Source organism: Neltuma alba, unplaced genomic scaffold (genome assembly GCF_004799145.2).
Source record: "Neltuma alba isolate B1F8T4 unplaced genomic scaffold, ASM479914v2 tig00003617_pilon, whole genome shotgun sequence".
In the NCBI taxonomy this organism is placed as follows: Eukaryota; Viridiplantae; Streptophyta; class Magnoliopsida; order Fabales; family Fabaceae; genus Neltuma; species Neltuma alba.
The window spans coordinates 3,581-21,739 of record NW_021633356.1 but is presented as its reverse complement, the minus strand read 5'-3'; the positions used below and the strand labels follow the sequence as shown (position 1 = coordinate 21,739).

Below are 18,159 nucleotides of genomic sequence, written 5' to 3'. Positions count from 1 at the left end.
ATCTATAGAATCTAAATCCATCATTTCCATTCCCTAACAATAAAATTAGATATAAAAACAGTAGCTTAGGATATAATCTAGTTGCATATAGTCCATAAGTTGTTAGCTAATACACTTTTATCTTTGACTAACTTGTAATTATTAGTTAGAGGCTTTGTAATCGGCTCCTTAAAAAGTTCTAGGTTAGCACCACTACGCTGCATAGTTAATCTAGTTTTATTTAGTTGCTCTCACAACATAACATGTTAAATTGGCACATTGTTAGGGTTGCTAGGGAGGCTTGCACTTCTAGGTAACTGAGTGTCAATTGCATTTTGATTAGGGTTTAACTTGTGTTAGGTACCTATCGTGTAGAAATAACTTCTTTGTTTTCATGTTGCATTTAGGAATTGTTTTTTTATAAAGAATATAATAAACAAATATCTTTGCTTGTGTTTGCTTGTATACCTTGATGTCTTAAGGCTTTGTCATTTGAGGTATTAGATTGCAAATTTGGTTCTAATCTATTTGTGGTTGTCACAGTCATTTGCTGCCATCTGCTATCAACAGCTTGCTCGAGTGCACATCTGTGGATCAATTCAGTTGCTGTCATCTTAACAAGTTACCATCACTTCGCTACATCTTGGGTGATTTTCTGTAGTTAGTGAAATGAGTTTTTGAGTAAATTTTGTGTGTTCTGAATCATTGTTATTAGCTGTTTCAACATAGTTTTCTGGTTTTGCAATTGTGCAAATTGACTGAAACTCCACTTAAATGGCTAAACTTTGAGAAATTTGAAGTTGATCTGCCCTGGGCAATTTGCTTTCATGCACTAGCTGAGATTAACCCTAAGAAATCACTTGGAGTCTACTACTCCTAAAGTGCACAAACTGAATTGAATTGGTCTGCTACTTGCTATAGACTTGAATTCTTACTGAATCCTTGAAGTTTAGCTGAATTGTGAAGTGAAAAACAAGAAACAGAAAAATTTGTGGATTTTCAAGTGAGACTAAAAGTCTTCTTTGGTATACTCCTATCACATTCTGGATTTAGGGCATCTAAATTGCTGATTATGTGTTGTGGAAACCCGGTTAAGGGTGGAAGGAATCCTGAATTGTGTTTGTTGGATCCTTATTGTATGTCTTGTTTGCATATGCTTTAATCCTGGTCATGTTGTACACTAATTTGAAGGATTTTTCTAGTGTCTACTTTGATCTTATTGAAATATACATGAAACAATTAGATACCTTGGGGAAATCCCTTTGAAATATACTTGCTATACCCTTGAAATTTTGGATGAAATTGAGTTGTAAAATTGGATTATTTTATTCAGATCTCTTAGCCTTGCTATATCCTGTGGTTTCATTGCTATAATTGTTACAATTGCAATCCTTGATTGATTTTAGGAGGATTCTGTCGCTATTTGTTGTAATAGAAGTAATTAAAAACCTGATTCTAAAGTTTTGTTATTGCGTTGGGTTAGAAAAATGTGAAGACTTTGAAAGTCTACCACTTTCTGTTATTTAAAAGAACTAGCATTGACTTCCCTGTGCGTTACACAGGGAGACGGCCCTTATAGTCAAAAATTAAAAAGTTTTAAAGGTCATCTAACTACATCATATTGAAAGAAAAAAATAATGTAGATGTACTATTGGAATCTAAAAATGTATGCTTACAATAAGGAACATTACACTTTCAATCTGGATATCAAATTACAGCTATAAAAAGAAATCAACTTAAATTCCTGAAGATCTTTTTGTAGACAACATTAGTTGTGTTGGTCTTTGAATTTCTGCCCCTTTCATCAACAATGATTTTCAAGCCATCTTTTGATTTTACTCTAGATAGAGCAACATATAATTAGCCATGAGCAAATACAAGTTTAGTTAAAAGCAATCCAACATGTCATAATGAGTGACCTAGACTTTTGTTGTTGGTCATAGCAAAAGAAAGTGTGATTGGGAATTGCCTTCTTTTTATTTAGAAAGGCCATCTACTCTCAGAAGGATTCACATCCATCCTGTGCAACAAAACTTTCTGGTTTGGATGAGAACCATTCAAAGTTATCCCTTCAATCATATTCCTACCTAATTGAGATACACGTAAGCAAGTTCCATTTTAAAGACCTAAAGCTTAATCAATGTTTCTCAATAGCATGATTGGTGCACCAACTTTTAACACTAACTTATGCGATGGTAAGCTTGAGTAGCTAATTGTATTCAGAAATTCAGTAGTATATAAGTTATCAAAATTATCATTGTCTTTTGAAGATTTACAAATTGTGTCACAACTAAGAAACTCATAACAATCACTTGGCAATGAGCAATACATGTACTTATTGACTTTATTCACAAGCTCGATGATGGGTGCAAGAATGGCTCTGCCATTGAAATAATCGATGGTGGTCATATTCTACAAAAGATTTAGATATATTGATGACACTATGGCCTTCATAGGATTAGAAAAACCTCTTATTCATAGGTTTGTTAGTATTTCTATCTCTACATTCCCATCATAGGGTTCATGTAAGTGACCATCACCTATATCCAACAACCATCGAGAAAATCTTTCAATGTCAGCAGATTCTTCTGGTGTTGTACTTGATTGTAATCTCATGTTTCTCTTCAATTGGAACACATTGTAGTGGTCCCATAAGCAAGATGAGCTAATACATGCATTTACAATATTAGCTCAACTACCTTTAGGGATAACTAGAAGTATCTAGCAGAAGTCACCACCCATTACGATGCATTTGCCTCCAAAGGGATTAGAAGAATGCATTAAATCCTTCAATGTATGATCAAAAGCCTCTATACAGTAACGGTGAACCATAGGAGCCTCATCCCAAATAATTAGCTTTGTCTTCTGAAGAAGATTTGACAATGGTGAATTTTGCTTTATTAAACAAAGGAAGTACTCATTCACTTGAATTGGTATAGCAAACCTAGAATGTGCAATTCTCCCAGAAGGCAGTAATGCTGCTGCAACTCCACTTGATGCAACAGTTAGCATAATTTCTCTAGCGGCACGGAGTGTAGATGTCAAAGCATTCCACAAAAAATGTTTTACCTGTGCCTCCATAACCATGAACAAAGAAAAAACCACCAGTGTCATTGTCTAACATAGACATAACTTTGTTAAAGATATCACGTTGCTCTTGATTCAATGACTGAATGATTTGGACAGATTTTGACCTAAGAGCATTTCGATCATAATTCAACTATTGCAAAATAAGCTGGTTAAAAACATCAAGAGTTTGAATGTTTGCTGGAGTAGGCATGGATGGGAAGTCAGCAAGACTTTTACCATTCTTTTGAAGCAATTTATCAATCTCATGCAATGTTACTTGTTCCTTATCTTAAGAAGAGACATAGTTACCTGCAAGCGAATTAAAGAAATTACATTACATCATTATGAAGAATCTAACATGCACCATAAAAGAATAATAAGAAGGAATTAGTACTAATTTGGTCTTGGCGAGGGATGTATAACAAATCTTCAAACATTAAATTAGAAGATTCCCTCCAAACATTCTTAGGACGGCTTAAGCAAGAAGACAATAACATACTGACAAACATTCTTCACAATGCTTGACCTGTTGCCTGTAACATCCTAAGTTTAATCGGGTTTTGATAGCCTCTTTTGGGTTGATTTTGAGGATAGATTAGTGATTTAATCTTGATCTTGGTGTTTAGGTTGGATTTGAGGTTGGTTGGAGGAATAGGTGAACGTACCCCTCTCAGGGTATGTTCGCCGCGGCGAACCGGGGGTTTCAGAGGGGAGTGTCTTCTCGGGAAGGTTTGGCCGCGGCGAAGTCTTGGGGACGCCGCGGCGAAGTTGTTCTGGTGAGCGAGGCTTCCCTTTCGGGAAGGTTTCGCCGCGGCGAAGGTAGGGTATGCCGCGGCGAAGGTTGTCTGGGCGAGCGAGAGTTTCCTCTCGGGAAGCTTTCGCCGCGGCGAAGATTGAAGTTCGCCGCGGCGAAGTCGGTTTTTCAGGCGAGTAATCCCTCTCGGGATTAGTTCGCCGCGGCGAAGATGGAGTTCGCCGCGGCGAAAGGTCGCGATTCTATATAATCGCTGGAGGGTTCAGATGTGCGAAAATTGGAAAATCTGAAGGAGGAGAGAGAAGCTCTGCTAGGGTTTCGTGGAGGAGGCTTGAGAAAGGCATTTCTAAGGATCCATTACCTCAAGTAAGTGATTTTAACCTCTAATCTTCTTTCTTTCTTGAAATTCCATGGAATTTATGAGGATTTTTGGTGGAACCCTAGGATTTTCTAGGTTGTGATGGAATTGAGGTTTTTGACCGATTGTTTTGAGTTTAATTGATTGCATTGGGTTAGTTTAAGTATTTAATTGGTGTAGTTTTCTTAGATTTAAAGAATCTTGAATTTTGGAGTTAGGGTTTATGGAATTGGATGATTTGGGATTGAGGATGATAATGTAGAGATTGATTTTGAGTTTTGTGAATTGGGTTATGTTAAGGAGGGTTAATTGGATGTTTAATCGGTTTAGATTTGTTGTTGGGACCTTAATTGCTCAAATGGGTTGTTGGAGGTTGAATTCCTATAGTGGGCCCTTGAGGTTTGAACTATAATTGATGCTTGGAAGGAGACTTAATGTTTTAATAGACTTTGAGGACTTTGGAGTGTTGTTTTGATAGTTATACCCCTTGAGTTGGGTAGAGTTTTGATGGGAGATAGGAATTTTGTGTCCCCAAGTGTTGTTTTGGCCACATTATTAGTTTGAATGCTAATATATGTTGGTTGTGTGTTTGTGTGCTTGTGTAGACCGGTTGTGAGTCTTGGTGGTGCGCGGGGCCACTTTGTTGATTGTTATTCCTTGCTCAGGCGAGAGGTAACCACTTTCCAATCCTTAGTACTTGCTTCTGTGGTATTGTGAGTAGATCTGTGTCTTGTGCTCCAAATAGTAATTGTGTTCGAACTATATGTTGTATATAAAAATGGAAAACCGTCTTGTGGGGTTTGGATTTATGATGAATGAATTTGTGGAATTGTGAAAGATATGCCACTGAATGAGATTAATTGTGAAATGATTATTACTCTTGATTATGATTTGAGCATGATGCATTAATTGGGAAATTTGGTGAGAGTTTGATAGTTACTACCACGTGGTAAGGCCTCCATTAATGCATGATGGTTGGCTCTTTACGTCCCCCATAGTGAGGGATAGGCCTTCGGGCTCATTACGTCCCCCAGAGTGAGGGATAGGCCTTTATGGCTCCTTACGTCCCCCATAGTGAGGGATAGGCCGGGTTCGGCTCCTGAAAATCCCCCAAAGTGAGGGATTTGGTTGATGGGATTGCATCATTGCACTTGCATAAATTGTTGTGGCTATCATTATGTATTATTTGTGAACTGCCCCACTTGACACCTCACGAGCACCTATTTAGTAGTACCTAGTATTGGAAAGGCTGGTTACTGGGACTTTGTCTCACCCCGTGGTTTACAATATTTTCAGGTGAAGGTTCTAGGCGTGCACCTTCGGGAAGAGACGCAGAGGCTTGAGCTGGGTTAGCTTTAGGCCTCTAGCATTTGTATATGTATGAGTAGTAGTTATATTGCCACATTTAGGACCGCTTTTTGGTATCTTTGATTTCCCGGCCTTGTTGTAAACTGAATAGAATGTATCTCCCTATTTTGGTTGGCCGGAGGCCATTGCTATTGTTTTATGGAATTGTTTTACTTGGTGGAAAACCAATTGAATGGGCTGATTTTTGGGTGTATGTTGTTACCCGGGCCAGAGGCTCGGAGGCCCAGTGAATATGAATGGATTATTTTAGTTGCGTGCAACGTTTTACGGGTTGACCCGAGTTTGAAAGTTAATTTCTAAAAATATGAAATTTTCCTTCTACTATGGTAGCTTGTTTTAACAATCTTCCTTTTCTACCATAGTAGTGGTGTTATGATGAGATTATAATGTATTGAGGTTAGGGGTTTTACATTGCCCATGTTGATGCTTCCTTAATTGCACAGATATATTCCTTATCATCATCCAGTAGCCCAAGAGCAAAGCATGCTTCCCTAAATGATAGATAAGTAACACCATCAATAGTTTTGATCTTATCAAATGATCATGGGCCCTTGACTATGGTTAGAAGAACTCGCAAATAATATAGTTCTCCAGAAGTTGGTGAAGTGTGAGAAATTCATCCAATTATAAAGCCTTTTTCTCTGAGTTCCATTCCCTTTTACTCCTTTAGTAAATATAATAATTAGGGAATTTTGCATATGTTAGAGTCCGTGCAAATGTATCTGTCACATTAATCTTTATCTATGCAATGAATTATGACTCAAACTCTTGGTTTATCAAGTAAGTCAGCAACATCATCATAATTGCAATAAATAATACTCTGTTGATTAGGTAAGTGAAAGCTTGGGGCTTGTTTGGTTTCTTGCTTTGAAAACACTTTTTCGTTTTAAAAAAAAAAATAAAAACTTGTTTGGAAATTTGTTTTTAGCTGATTGTTTTTAAAAAACAAAATAAACAAAAATATGTTTTTAAAAACTAAAAAAAACAACTTTTACATGTTTTATTGTTTTTGTTTTTGTATTTTGTATTTTTTTTGTTTTGAAAAATTTGAGAAATCTTCTTATCTTCTCCTCTACTACCTACTACTTATCACTACCGGTGATAACTACCACTGATCAAAGTATAAATTTTTATATTTTTTTAAATGTGATTTTTTAAAAATTATTTTCCAAACAATTTTTTTTATTTTTTGTTTCCAAAACTTGTTCTTAAAACAATTTTATAAAATTGTTTTGAGAATAAGAAAACAAAAAACAAAAACAAACAGGCCCTTAATCTTTCAACAGAAGGGAACCTGTGGTGAATGTCAAAGCCAAAAATTCTCCAAGATGCTTCACATGCTGAAATATACCTATAATTATAATATTGTTGCATCTCATCAAATGTTTCAGCACCATCTTTATTAAATATCCTAGCAACTATTCTATCATTTCCCTTACTTATGTACTTGAACAAATACTTAACTGTAGATGATTGGTTGCATTTCTCTATATTTATTTGAGCTCGGAACATTTGTAACAATTTTGCATTATATGGAACAACATACCTATTATCCAACTGAATGGACTTTATCTCTACCGTCCTCCCATCATCATGACATCTATAAGTTAGATACCCATCTTCATCAATTATTGTTGCTTCGTTGAACTTTTTGGGAAAGTATTTGCTACATTTCTTATCTTCCATGCATGGTGATTTAGGGTGTGAAGTGCCACATGGGCCATGAACCATGAATCTTTTCACTAACTCATACAATTATGGGGAAACTTCTTTATCTGGAATCTCTACAGATATCATTTTGTCTACATCTTCTGGATGCTTCAGGTTGTCTGCTGGATCAAGGAATAATAGTATATAGGCATGTGGTAAGCCCCGTTTTTGGAAGTCAATTGTGTAAACCTCTGGAAAAAAAATCCACATAGTATTATTAATTAATATATTTAACCATAGTCTGTTGAAAGGGTTATGATAACAAAAAAAACTCATAATACGAAAGGATATATTATACCTGCCCTAATGCTGCCAAAGAGCTTACTCTTTTTGATAACTTTAAGTAAGGATTGAAGCTTCATTTTGAATACTCTGTAACGAATGTTAGGTCTATTTGAAGGTTGTAAGTTGTATTTCTTACAAAATCTTGTAATTTCTGGCCATGCTAGATTACAACTAAATGTTATGAAAATATCAGGATATCCTACCCATCTACATATAGCCATTGCATCTTGATAATTCATTATCATATATCGTGCTCCAGCAGTGAATGATGAAGGAAGTATGATACATCATCCCATTGATGATGTGTCTCTTTCACCATTTGTCAAAGAGTCAAACAATCCTTGATATAGATCAACCCTTAATTCTTTTTGGTGAGTTCTAACCCATAGCAATCTTTGCGATTCAATTATAGTATAACCATAAACTACAAATTGTTGCAGCAATCTCCTAGCATGTAACAATGTAGATATTTCATTCTCCCTTATCATCAATCTATATGTGAAATACTCTCTCATACTAAGCCTTTTCTTCTTTTCAGTTACAATAAGCATTACTTGTCTATGTTGAACATCAGGTCTATAGCTATCTTCCCTAAAAGGGAAAAGAAGTGGTTATTGTAATGGCAGATGTGCAGTATGTAATTCAATAATTCTTTGAACTGATCTAGAAATCTGTCGAATAATGACATCCCTGACACTGAAGCTCATATCTATATCATCAACTAATAATGCAACAACTTCTGAGGCTGTAGGCATTTTAAAAGTATGACCGTCATGCTGTCTACTACTAATCAAGCATAGTTTCATCTCTGTAGCTTGATGGTTCCTAATCAATGATGATGCAGTTCGATACTGTTGAACAAAAGGATTGACCAAGTCTAGCACCTCCTTTATTTTGTAACAATTTCAAGATCAATTGTTGACTGAGCTTGGTGCTGACTACTTCAACAATTATACTTTAGGTAAGTTCACAGAATACAGAAATAGAAGTCAAGGTCATTATAGTATATGTTTCTTTAGAGGGATATACCTGACAACCGCTATTCGATTAGTTACTTCATGTTCGGTATCAAAGATATAAAGCTGAGAATAAATGGGTTTACCACCATCTATGGGTAACAAATTACCAATTGAATGATAATTGACTCCATGCATGACAAATGAATAAGGTCCAGCTCCATCATTCTTTGAATGATCAATTTTCCCTCCTAAAGATGTGAAAGAGAACATGTTGTTATATTGCCTGATATTTGCATGGAAGTTCTTTGAATCTGATGAGCTTTTATTGAAGAACAATCTATGCAACATTAGAGGTGGTGCCTGCATTGGTGGTAGTTGGACCTTTCCTTTTAGACAACACATAGAGAATGTATTACTATTCTTGTTGGTGTCCTTTTTCACCCTTTCATTAAACCAAGGCATAGCCTCACAATGATGACATTTGTATATTGGATCACCTTCATCAATGTAATCTATTACAAAAGAATAATATTTGGCTTTGGAAAAATTATTATTGTGAGTGCTAAGAAGTCTATATAAGTTTAACCATGACAATCTAGGAAAACGGACCTTGACAGGTTAGCAAATCGACATGTGATTCCATTCCTTGAGTTAGGCTATTCTGTTGATTTATAATATCTCCATGCAGGAATGATTCTGTATGAAAGGCCACTTCCAAATGTGTTGCACAAGGTACACACTAAATCATTTTTTCCGACTAATAAAATAGAACAAAGAATTTAACATTTAATATTAACTAAAAGACTCACCACATATATCAATATCTTCATTATCTTCTATACCATGAGACGCGGACTCATGCTCGTTGAATGAGAAAGATACATCCCTATAATCAACGTCTTCATGTGGAATTGAAACAGGGTTATTTGTATGTTTTTTGGTCCTAATATAGAACTCTGCTTCAGATGAAGATTGACAATTATTAGTTAATGTGTCACCATTTGAATTTATAGACTTCATTTGTTTGATATCATCTTTCTTCCTTCTCGTAGAGCCTACACATGATGTTGGCATCAATAAAAGATTAAGTTAGTTGAAAGAGAAGTCATCATTGAATTCTATGTAAATGGATGAACATGATATGTAGAACCAAACTTGGAGGTTTCTGCTTCACAACAGAAATGGTTTTGAATCTATCACTGGGACTCTACTCATATAATTCTCAAAGGCTTTGTACCTCGCACTTTTACACTTAAACACATTTTCATCACCATAATTATTAATATTCTTGCATCTTTGCGTGCTTGAAGACTTTTCTGGTTTCACTTGTAGAAGGAATTAGTACTAGTTTCCCTTATTACATATCACATTCATCTAAATACAATGGTAAAAAATGAATAGAAAACAAATACGTCCTTATGTAACACTTGAACTTGTTGATTCCATCTGACAAGTTTATTTCAACATAAAAAACCCAATATACATACCCATGGAGGGAGTGCTGGAAAATCTATCACACAAGTTTGATGAGACATTTATGATGTCTTTCAGAGCAGAGTGTCTTTTGTGTTGTCCATGAACGGAAACTGCATTCTCAAGAGTCCTGACTACTGAGGGTTGTGTATGGTCTTCATCCATAGTTTTTCCCACTGGATTCAAAAAATATAACTCGGTTAAGAAATGACTCTCTGTTCCTGCTGCATATGTAAGAATGAAAAAATGGTTAAATTTCACGGTAGGAAGCGTTAGAAGGAATGAAAAAACACTATGTATTTTTCCAACCTTTCATGATCCTTATTGCTGGACTGGTTACATTCATTCCATTTGAATCAAAACCTTCCATTGACACCGCGCAAATATGATCAAACACAAACACTTTTAGGTTTTTTTGGCCTCCATTTATTTTCGACTTTAACTGACATTACTTAAAAAAGTAATGTGATGCATCTTTAGTTCTTCTGTCTCCTTACGGTCTAAGTTCATGAACTAGGACTACATATTTTAGAAATGACAAAAATATAGGAAAAGTATAGACGTGGTAGGAAGAGTTAATAGACTTGGAAAAAAAAAAAACTCTATATGTACTTTTCCTGCCTTTTGTAGTCCTCATAGTTGGACAGGTTATATTCATTCCTTTTTAGTCAAAACCTTCCATTGAAGCCTCACAAATATGTTGAAACACAAACACTTTTAGGCTTTCTTGGCCACCATTTATTATCCACTTTAACTGACATCACTTAAAAAAGTAATGTGATGCACCTTTGATTCTTTTGTCTCCTTACGGTGTAAGTTCATAAAAAGGACATCTTTCTCTACTCACAACTCATATGAGTATCTTTTGTGTAATATCCTAAAAAAAAAAAATTGAAAAAAAAAATTGAAAAATAAAAATAATATAAAATAATATAATATAATAATATTTTATTATATAAAAAAAATAATAATAATAACAAAAGTCCAACTTTCCACCGATTTTCGGTGGAAAGTTGGAGAGGGCGTGGAATTTGGGGGAGGGGGCGTGGAAACGTGGGGTGTGGGTTTGACAAAAACCCCTCCCCCAATAATTGTGTGGGGGTGTTAAATACCCCCCCACAACCCATTTCCCCTCCACGGCAGGTGCAAGAAGGAGCAAGAGAGAGGGAGAGAGAGAGAGGAAGTGTGTGTGAGCGAGAGAATCATACCAGTGAAGCAGAGGGCAAGCTTTGAAGATATTTTAGGTACATAAAATTATCTCTTTTCATCAAACTTCCTTTATAAATATTTCATGTATATTTTAAGCTTCCTATTTACGTTATTACTATCATGATTGGAGAAAATTTTGAGACTTATATATGATATAAGTATTGAGTTTTGACAAAAGATGACTATAGAAATTTAGAAGTAAATAAGTTGTTAATTTTATCGGTTTAGATTTCTCTATTTGCTAGTTTTAGTATTTAAAATTAATTTATTTAGTGGAAAATCTGTTATGTATGAGATATACCATATTTTTACCGATTAAATTTTAGTTAAATAATTTATTTGGATTGTTTGATATATTATTGAGGTTTTAATCGGTTTAGTTTTATTTATTGGGTGACTGGAGGTTAAATAATTATTGTAGCTAAAAAGTTTATTATTTATGAATATATATATATATATATATATATGTATATGGTAGTTATACCATTAAAGTTTTGATTAGATTATTTATTTATAAATATTTGAAGTATTATTGAATTTTTGATAGTTTGATTTTGAAGTTTAAACTTAAATGAGGATTTTTAGAGTTTATAATATAATAATTTTATATTTGGAAATTGTTGAAAATCCTTTTTATTAAGGTAAATAATTTGGAGGTGGTAAATAAATAATTTGGGGTTGTTAGAAATTTTAAGTTGTTGCTAAAATACTTAATAATTTTTGGGTTATGAGAGTTGCGGGAATTTAGAGTAAAAATTTAAATAATATAGAGAAGTTTAATTAATTAATTAATTAGTTTATATTAATATGTGGTTATATTAATTGTGTAGATTAATTATTGGTTGAGCAAAGGATTGACCTTGTGGTAATCCTTAGTATTGCTTTGGCGAGAGGTAACCACTTTCCACTTGTTATATGTGCTGATATGTTGTTTGTGAGTATTTTGCTATTTTTAGAATAATATTTGATATTTGGAACTTGAGTAGATATGTTATATCTTTTGAGCTATGAAAATTGTCTTGTGGGATTTTTGGAATTGTGATTGAGAAGTTTGGAAAAGATATATGATTTATATCTTATGGATTATACTGAGAAAAGATTGAGGCATTTTTATTATATTGTGAATGATTGGTTGTTATTTGGATTTTGGAATTGAGTCCTATCCTACCACGTGGTAAGGCCGCCATTGGTGCACATTGGTTGGCTTCTTCTTTCGTCCCCCATAGTGAGGGATAGGCCTTGTGGCTTCTTATTCGTCCCCCAAAGTGAGGGATAGGCCCATATGTTTGATTAATCCCCCAGAGTGAGGGATAGACTTATGTGGCTTGTGTGTTGGCCCCCATAGTGAGGGTTTGGATGATTGAAATTTTATATCTATAGTTCTCGAGAATTAATAACTGTCCCACTTGACACCTCACGAGCACGTGTTAGTATGTATGATGAGTTGGAGAGTTGGTTACTGAGGCGTTTGTCTCACCCCGTGGTTTAACATTTTCAGGCGATAGTTCAGGTGGTGGCCCATCAGGGAAGGCTCCGGAGGCATAGTGTGCTGATTAGCTTGTATAGCCTCCCTACTTTTGTTCTATGTGCTGACTTGTTATATATTGCCACATAGGGCTCATCTACTATCATGATGTAAAATAATACTTTTAATTACTACTATCTGGTATGATAGGGCCGTGAGGAGGTCCGAGACATTTTAGACTTTGCGTATTACACTGATTTGATAGTGTTGATTTTTCACTAATGGGCTCTATGACTTATATTAAAATGTTTTATCAGTTCGTGTGTTTGAAAGTGTAAGTTTGGTTTGGGCTAACGGTTGAATGATATTTCTGGACTTTGAAAGTCCAAGGCCCAAGTGAACGATTGATGTGGCTCGTAATATAAGTTTATTTCTTTTAACCATGATAGCGATTTTAAAATTTTAAGGTTTCTTCTTTTCTATCATGGTTAATCATTCAAATAAATTGTTGGATTTAATCTAAAATTGTTTTGAAAGAGCGGTTGTCACATTTTGCAGGCATATATAGTTAACCAATATGTTATATTTGATGGTGACTGTTCATAGAATATTTGATGCTATGAATTTTTGCCCACCCACTGCTGTCCTTCTCATTTAAGGGATTATGCTATATTAAAGTGCAATAATAAAAATCAAGGATTTATATATCACCCCATCTAAGATACTTTGGTAAAGAATACTACTAACCCAGTACATAAGCTTTTTTTTTGTTTTTTAAACCAAGAATAGCTAAGTGTATAGTGGGTCCATCGAAAACTTTTTGGATATCATATTTTGTTAATATACTGACTAGAAAAGTTTATGATTATGACTTCATATTATAATGATAGTAATGTTTAGCTGGGGCTACCGGTGTCTTGAATGTGGCTATGAGGTTCGTCCTAAGTGTGTATGAGCTCCTTCATCTTGATCGCCGTGGGTTGGTGAGATCCAAATATTCTAAACTAATCAAATCTAACCTTTTATGTGGATTGGCCTTCTTCCCATTATTAGACTCCTGACTATTCTGTTTGCATCTTTGATATATGTAGGTTGGGTTTCTGGCTACTTTTAACTTGCTGCTTTTGTATGACGGAGCATGGCCATAAACGGACCTATGAGTTGTGATGTGATTAGCTAGTGGCCTAATCAAGTTAAAGTGTGAATTAATTGCACAATGATTGTCCTTCAATGCACTGAGCTATCTGAGTAGAATTTGCATTTTCTAAAGTGATTTTAAATAAATTGAGAAAAAGGGGCAATTGTAAAAAGAATGATTGTGGACTTTGTTTCTGATAAGCTAATTTCTTTATTTCAAGAGAATCACATATGGATTTTGTATTTAAAAATAGGTGGACTATGTCTTGATCATAGATAGCACACTACAAAAAGGAATTAGAGAAAGATTAAATAACATTGATCATAAATAGCACCATACAATGACAAAGAAGTTCTCACTTCTGGTACACTGAATTGGGACCAATATTAATTACCAGTGGCCTACTTAAACATAACTTTAAAACAAAAACTTAGAAACATGCATAGTACAAATACTTGGGACATCACACATTAGCTAAACTAACACATATAAGTAGAGCCCATATCAGCAAACAGTCTACTTCTTCTCTTGCTTTACTTTCACAATCCTCTGATCAGTGTTAGAAGAAGAGGGATCATTGGTGTTGACAGAACGATCATTGGCAGTTGGGGTCCTCTTTTGAGCAGTCTTCCTTTTTCCTTTGTTTGATGAAGCAGATACTTCCTTAGATATATCTGCTAATGTCACATTATCTTGATTTTTTTGTGCATTTGCATGGTTCGTTAAGCTCTCTGTATTTGTACTACTATCAAATGCTGGACTACCCTCATCAATATCCTCTATGTTAGACTGCATAAACATGACATCCAATAATTAAAAAAAAAACTACTAAAACTACTAAACTACTAATAAATACACGATATTAATAATACTATTGTTTGGAAAAAAATATTATTTTAACTTTTTTAAACCTGTGGGACTTGTTCAGGAAGATCTTCATTCTGCATGATTCATAACAAATTGATTCATTACACTGAGCAGTGAAAATATCTTTTACGTAAAGGTTAACATCAATCAGGCTTATCAATTTGTCTTATATCAGTCTCAGCTTGGGTGAACTGTGGCAAAAGATCCTCACAAATAGTGTATGGACAACGCTTATCTTGAGTGGGGGTGCCTCTTATTATAATCATTCAATTTCAGCTTGAGAATCATCTTCCTTCTAACTACCTCATCAAGGTCATAAGGGAAATCATACTCACGATCCTCCTGAGAAGCAATTTAAATAATTAGGTTGACATAACATAAGGAAAAGCCCATATACTATTATTGTGCATAAAAATTCAGATATATGACAAACCATGAAAATTTTGCCTACAGCAAACCTGCTTAAGTATAACTTTCATCTCAAATGCATTCTTCTGAAAAAGTTGGACAGCAAGCTTATCCCAGAATATCACAGATGTTTTCCCAGTATCCTCTCCAACAACATAATGGACTTTCAACCTGAGCATATTCCCTGGCCATATTAGTATATTTAACTGATGAAGTGATGGTCAATAATTTGTAATAATTTCATTTTAATTGCTTGCTTTAGCTCAACTGCTATCGGCTTCTTCTTGCAGTTTGAACAGTATGCAGATCCATTCTCTTCCTTTGGTTTTGTACGACATTTTGTGCAACCATCGTATGTCCATCCATAATGTGTTTCAAGCTTTAGAACTCTGCAATTGACAATAAAAGGTTCATCCTTAAAAAAAAAATTGCATGGGTTACGTGTTCAAACTTTAACCCTTCACATGTTTGCATATCAGGATACATGACCAACCCCTGCATTAAGCTCAATCTGTACTATGTCCATCCTCTTGTTATTCTGGACCATACATGCAACCAAAGGTTGGGAAGATTGAGAAGGAATTTGTTGAGACAGCATCGAGATGCTGGGGGATAACTTGTCCTTTGCACTATATAAACCAAAATGATTAAACGTTAACCAATATATCTCCATGTGAAGTCAAATAGTAAAACTATATTCAGTGAAAGTTTCATACCTTTTTATGAGCTCCTTAACCACTGGCAGCATAGGGTTAAAGAAAACCCTTGTAGAATGAGCTACAAATTTGAGGTCGTCCTAAAACATTATTTAATTCATCATAAATATCAATACAAATTCATGTACTTATACTACAAATGCCTTCATATTATAAATTTGATATGAAATAACAGTGAGCCATTTTATTTGATCATTGATCTACATACCATCTTCAAAGAAACCAATTCTATCAAGATTAATAACCACTAAAACAGGTGTCTCCATATTCTTCAAATAAGCAGTGTCAGTATTTGTTGAACAATCATCAAATAGAATACATTCCACGTCAGTATCACTGTCAACAATTAATAAAGAAGTCGAATAATATTAATAATTTGAGTAAAATACTATAACCTCCCTTGTATTTTGTCTTGATTACACAGACCTCCCTTCTATTTTGAAAACATACAGTTAAAAACTGTTAACTCTGTTAAGAATATTTCAAAAAGATGTTTTTTAAATTCAAATTTATATTGAAATACTTTTTATTTGCTAAATGACCCTTCATAATACTAAATCTCAAAATTTTGGTTAAAATTACTTTAAGATTTTTTCTTTTACCTTAATTTTATTTATTTTATTTTTGAAAATTGTTGCTTGTTTAATGTTTTTATTGTATTAGGCTAAAAATTAAGTAATTTAGTTAATGCAAACATAAATTTAAATGATTTATATAAGTTTTCAAAATGGCATAATTTATATTATGATGAAAAAATATGCATTCAAAATATTTTCTAGCCATTTAAAAAAAATCTTAATTTTCAATATTTCATGAGGAACTAAAATTAGATAATTCTATAATATAATTGAAATTAAAAATTTTATAACATATTAAAAATTTTGAAAACACATGCATTATAATTATTTTTTGTTGTATCAAAAATTATTTTTTTAAAGATATAAATATTTATATAACATTTATGTTAAAGAGGGATATTTTGGTCAAAATAAAAATTTAAAAGTCAAATTTAACGGTCAACTAACAGTTGGATGGATGGAAATTGAATCTTAAAAATATAAGGAAGGTCTGTGTAACATACATTTTAATTTGAAGGGAAGTTTATATATATTTTCAAAATAAAGGGAGATTTTTGTAATTTAAGTAAAATAGAGGGGTAGTCAATATTTTACTCTAAATTTTATCTAATATTTGACACAATTCTGGAAATAAGTCAATTACTCTTGATCAATCAAGACCATGCGCAGCTTGTGCTTGGTCTCATTGTCCTTCCTATATTCTTCAAGAGAACCAATAGAGTGGACAAAAGCAACAACATCTGATAACCAAAAAAAAAAAAAAAGAAATACAAAACTGTTGATTATGAATATATTGATTATGAATATAAAGATAATATAAAATATAAATATGAAATATAAATAGATATAGATATAGATATATATAAAATGACATGGGCAAGCTGGAAGCTAGAACCTAAGACATGGAATCATGCATAACATACCAAGTAAATAATCTATGTGATTGGTTTTGGTACACTTTGGGATTTCAGGAATAGGGAAAAAAAAGTATGCCACATGAGGTATATTGCAATTCTCTTCTCTGATGTAAGTTTGTTGGGTGAATGTTATCTTGAAAGGGCTATTTGTAGCCCTGTATTGATTAACATTATGTGACACAAAATTAGCAAAGAAGTATATCCTCCCTTCCACTGGAGAATCTCCGAAATGAGGTAGTAAATTCTTTGCCACAATACTTGCTTGGATCTTACCACCTTGTAAAATGAATGAATGGAGTTAATATTTGAGTAGTGTATAACACTAAGTAAATAAAAGAAATTCATATAAGAAAGAATATACTGTTCGACCTTCTGAAATTTGTATAGGCAGAATTGATTATTAAATAAATGGGATACTATGTCACTCACCACTTCATCAACCAAAATCATTGTAATGCAGAACAGCTCATTAGGAGAAGTTTTCTGATAAACACCCCACCTCCTAAAAACCTTTAGACGGATGGAACACCTATCAGTGTCTTCATTGAGATCTTTCAAAAGACAAAGTCTTACCATTGTTAATTGGCGGACTATTCAAACTGGAATTGTAGTAAGAACCAGAATTGGAATTCAAACTAGATATAGGTGATGAAATAAGAGGAGCTATACGTCTTATATAGAGATCAGGTAAATTTTGAATCAGTACTGCTAACTCTTCTTCCGTCCTAATTGACTTTGAAATTGAAATGAAATCAATATTTGAAATCATGAATTTTTGTCTAACGAATTCATGGGTTCCCACCAATTGGCCAAAATTCAAATTCAAGTAGTTTTTCTTGGGAAATTCATCCTTTTGTCAAGTCAAATATTAGGCTGGATAAAGATTCGTTTATGCTGAACACATAT

General features: G+C 33.8%; 1 protein-coding gene across 1 annotated transcript; it reads right to left on the bottom strand.

Annotated features, from left to right (window-relative positions):
* Positions 1 to 14,283: 14,283 nt before the first annotated feature.
* Positions 14,284 to 17,829, bottom strand: LOC114742040 (uncharacterized). The gene is made up of 7 exons (XM_028930293.1): positions 17,683 to 17,829; positions 15,759 to 15,838; positions 15,536 to 15,671; positions 15,300 to 15,457; positions 15,093 to 15,213; positions 14,938 to 14,976; positions 14,284 to 14,556 (listed from the first exon to the last, which is right to left on the bottom strand). Exons 1-7 carry the CDS (start codon positions 17,827 to 17,829, stop codon positions 14,284 to 14,286), a joined length of 954 nt encoding a protein of 317 aa, XP_028786126.1.
* Positions 17,830 to 18,159: the final 330 nt, after the last annotated feature.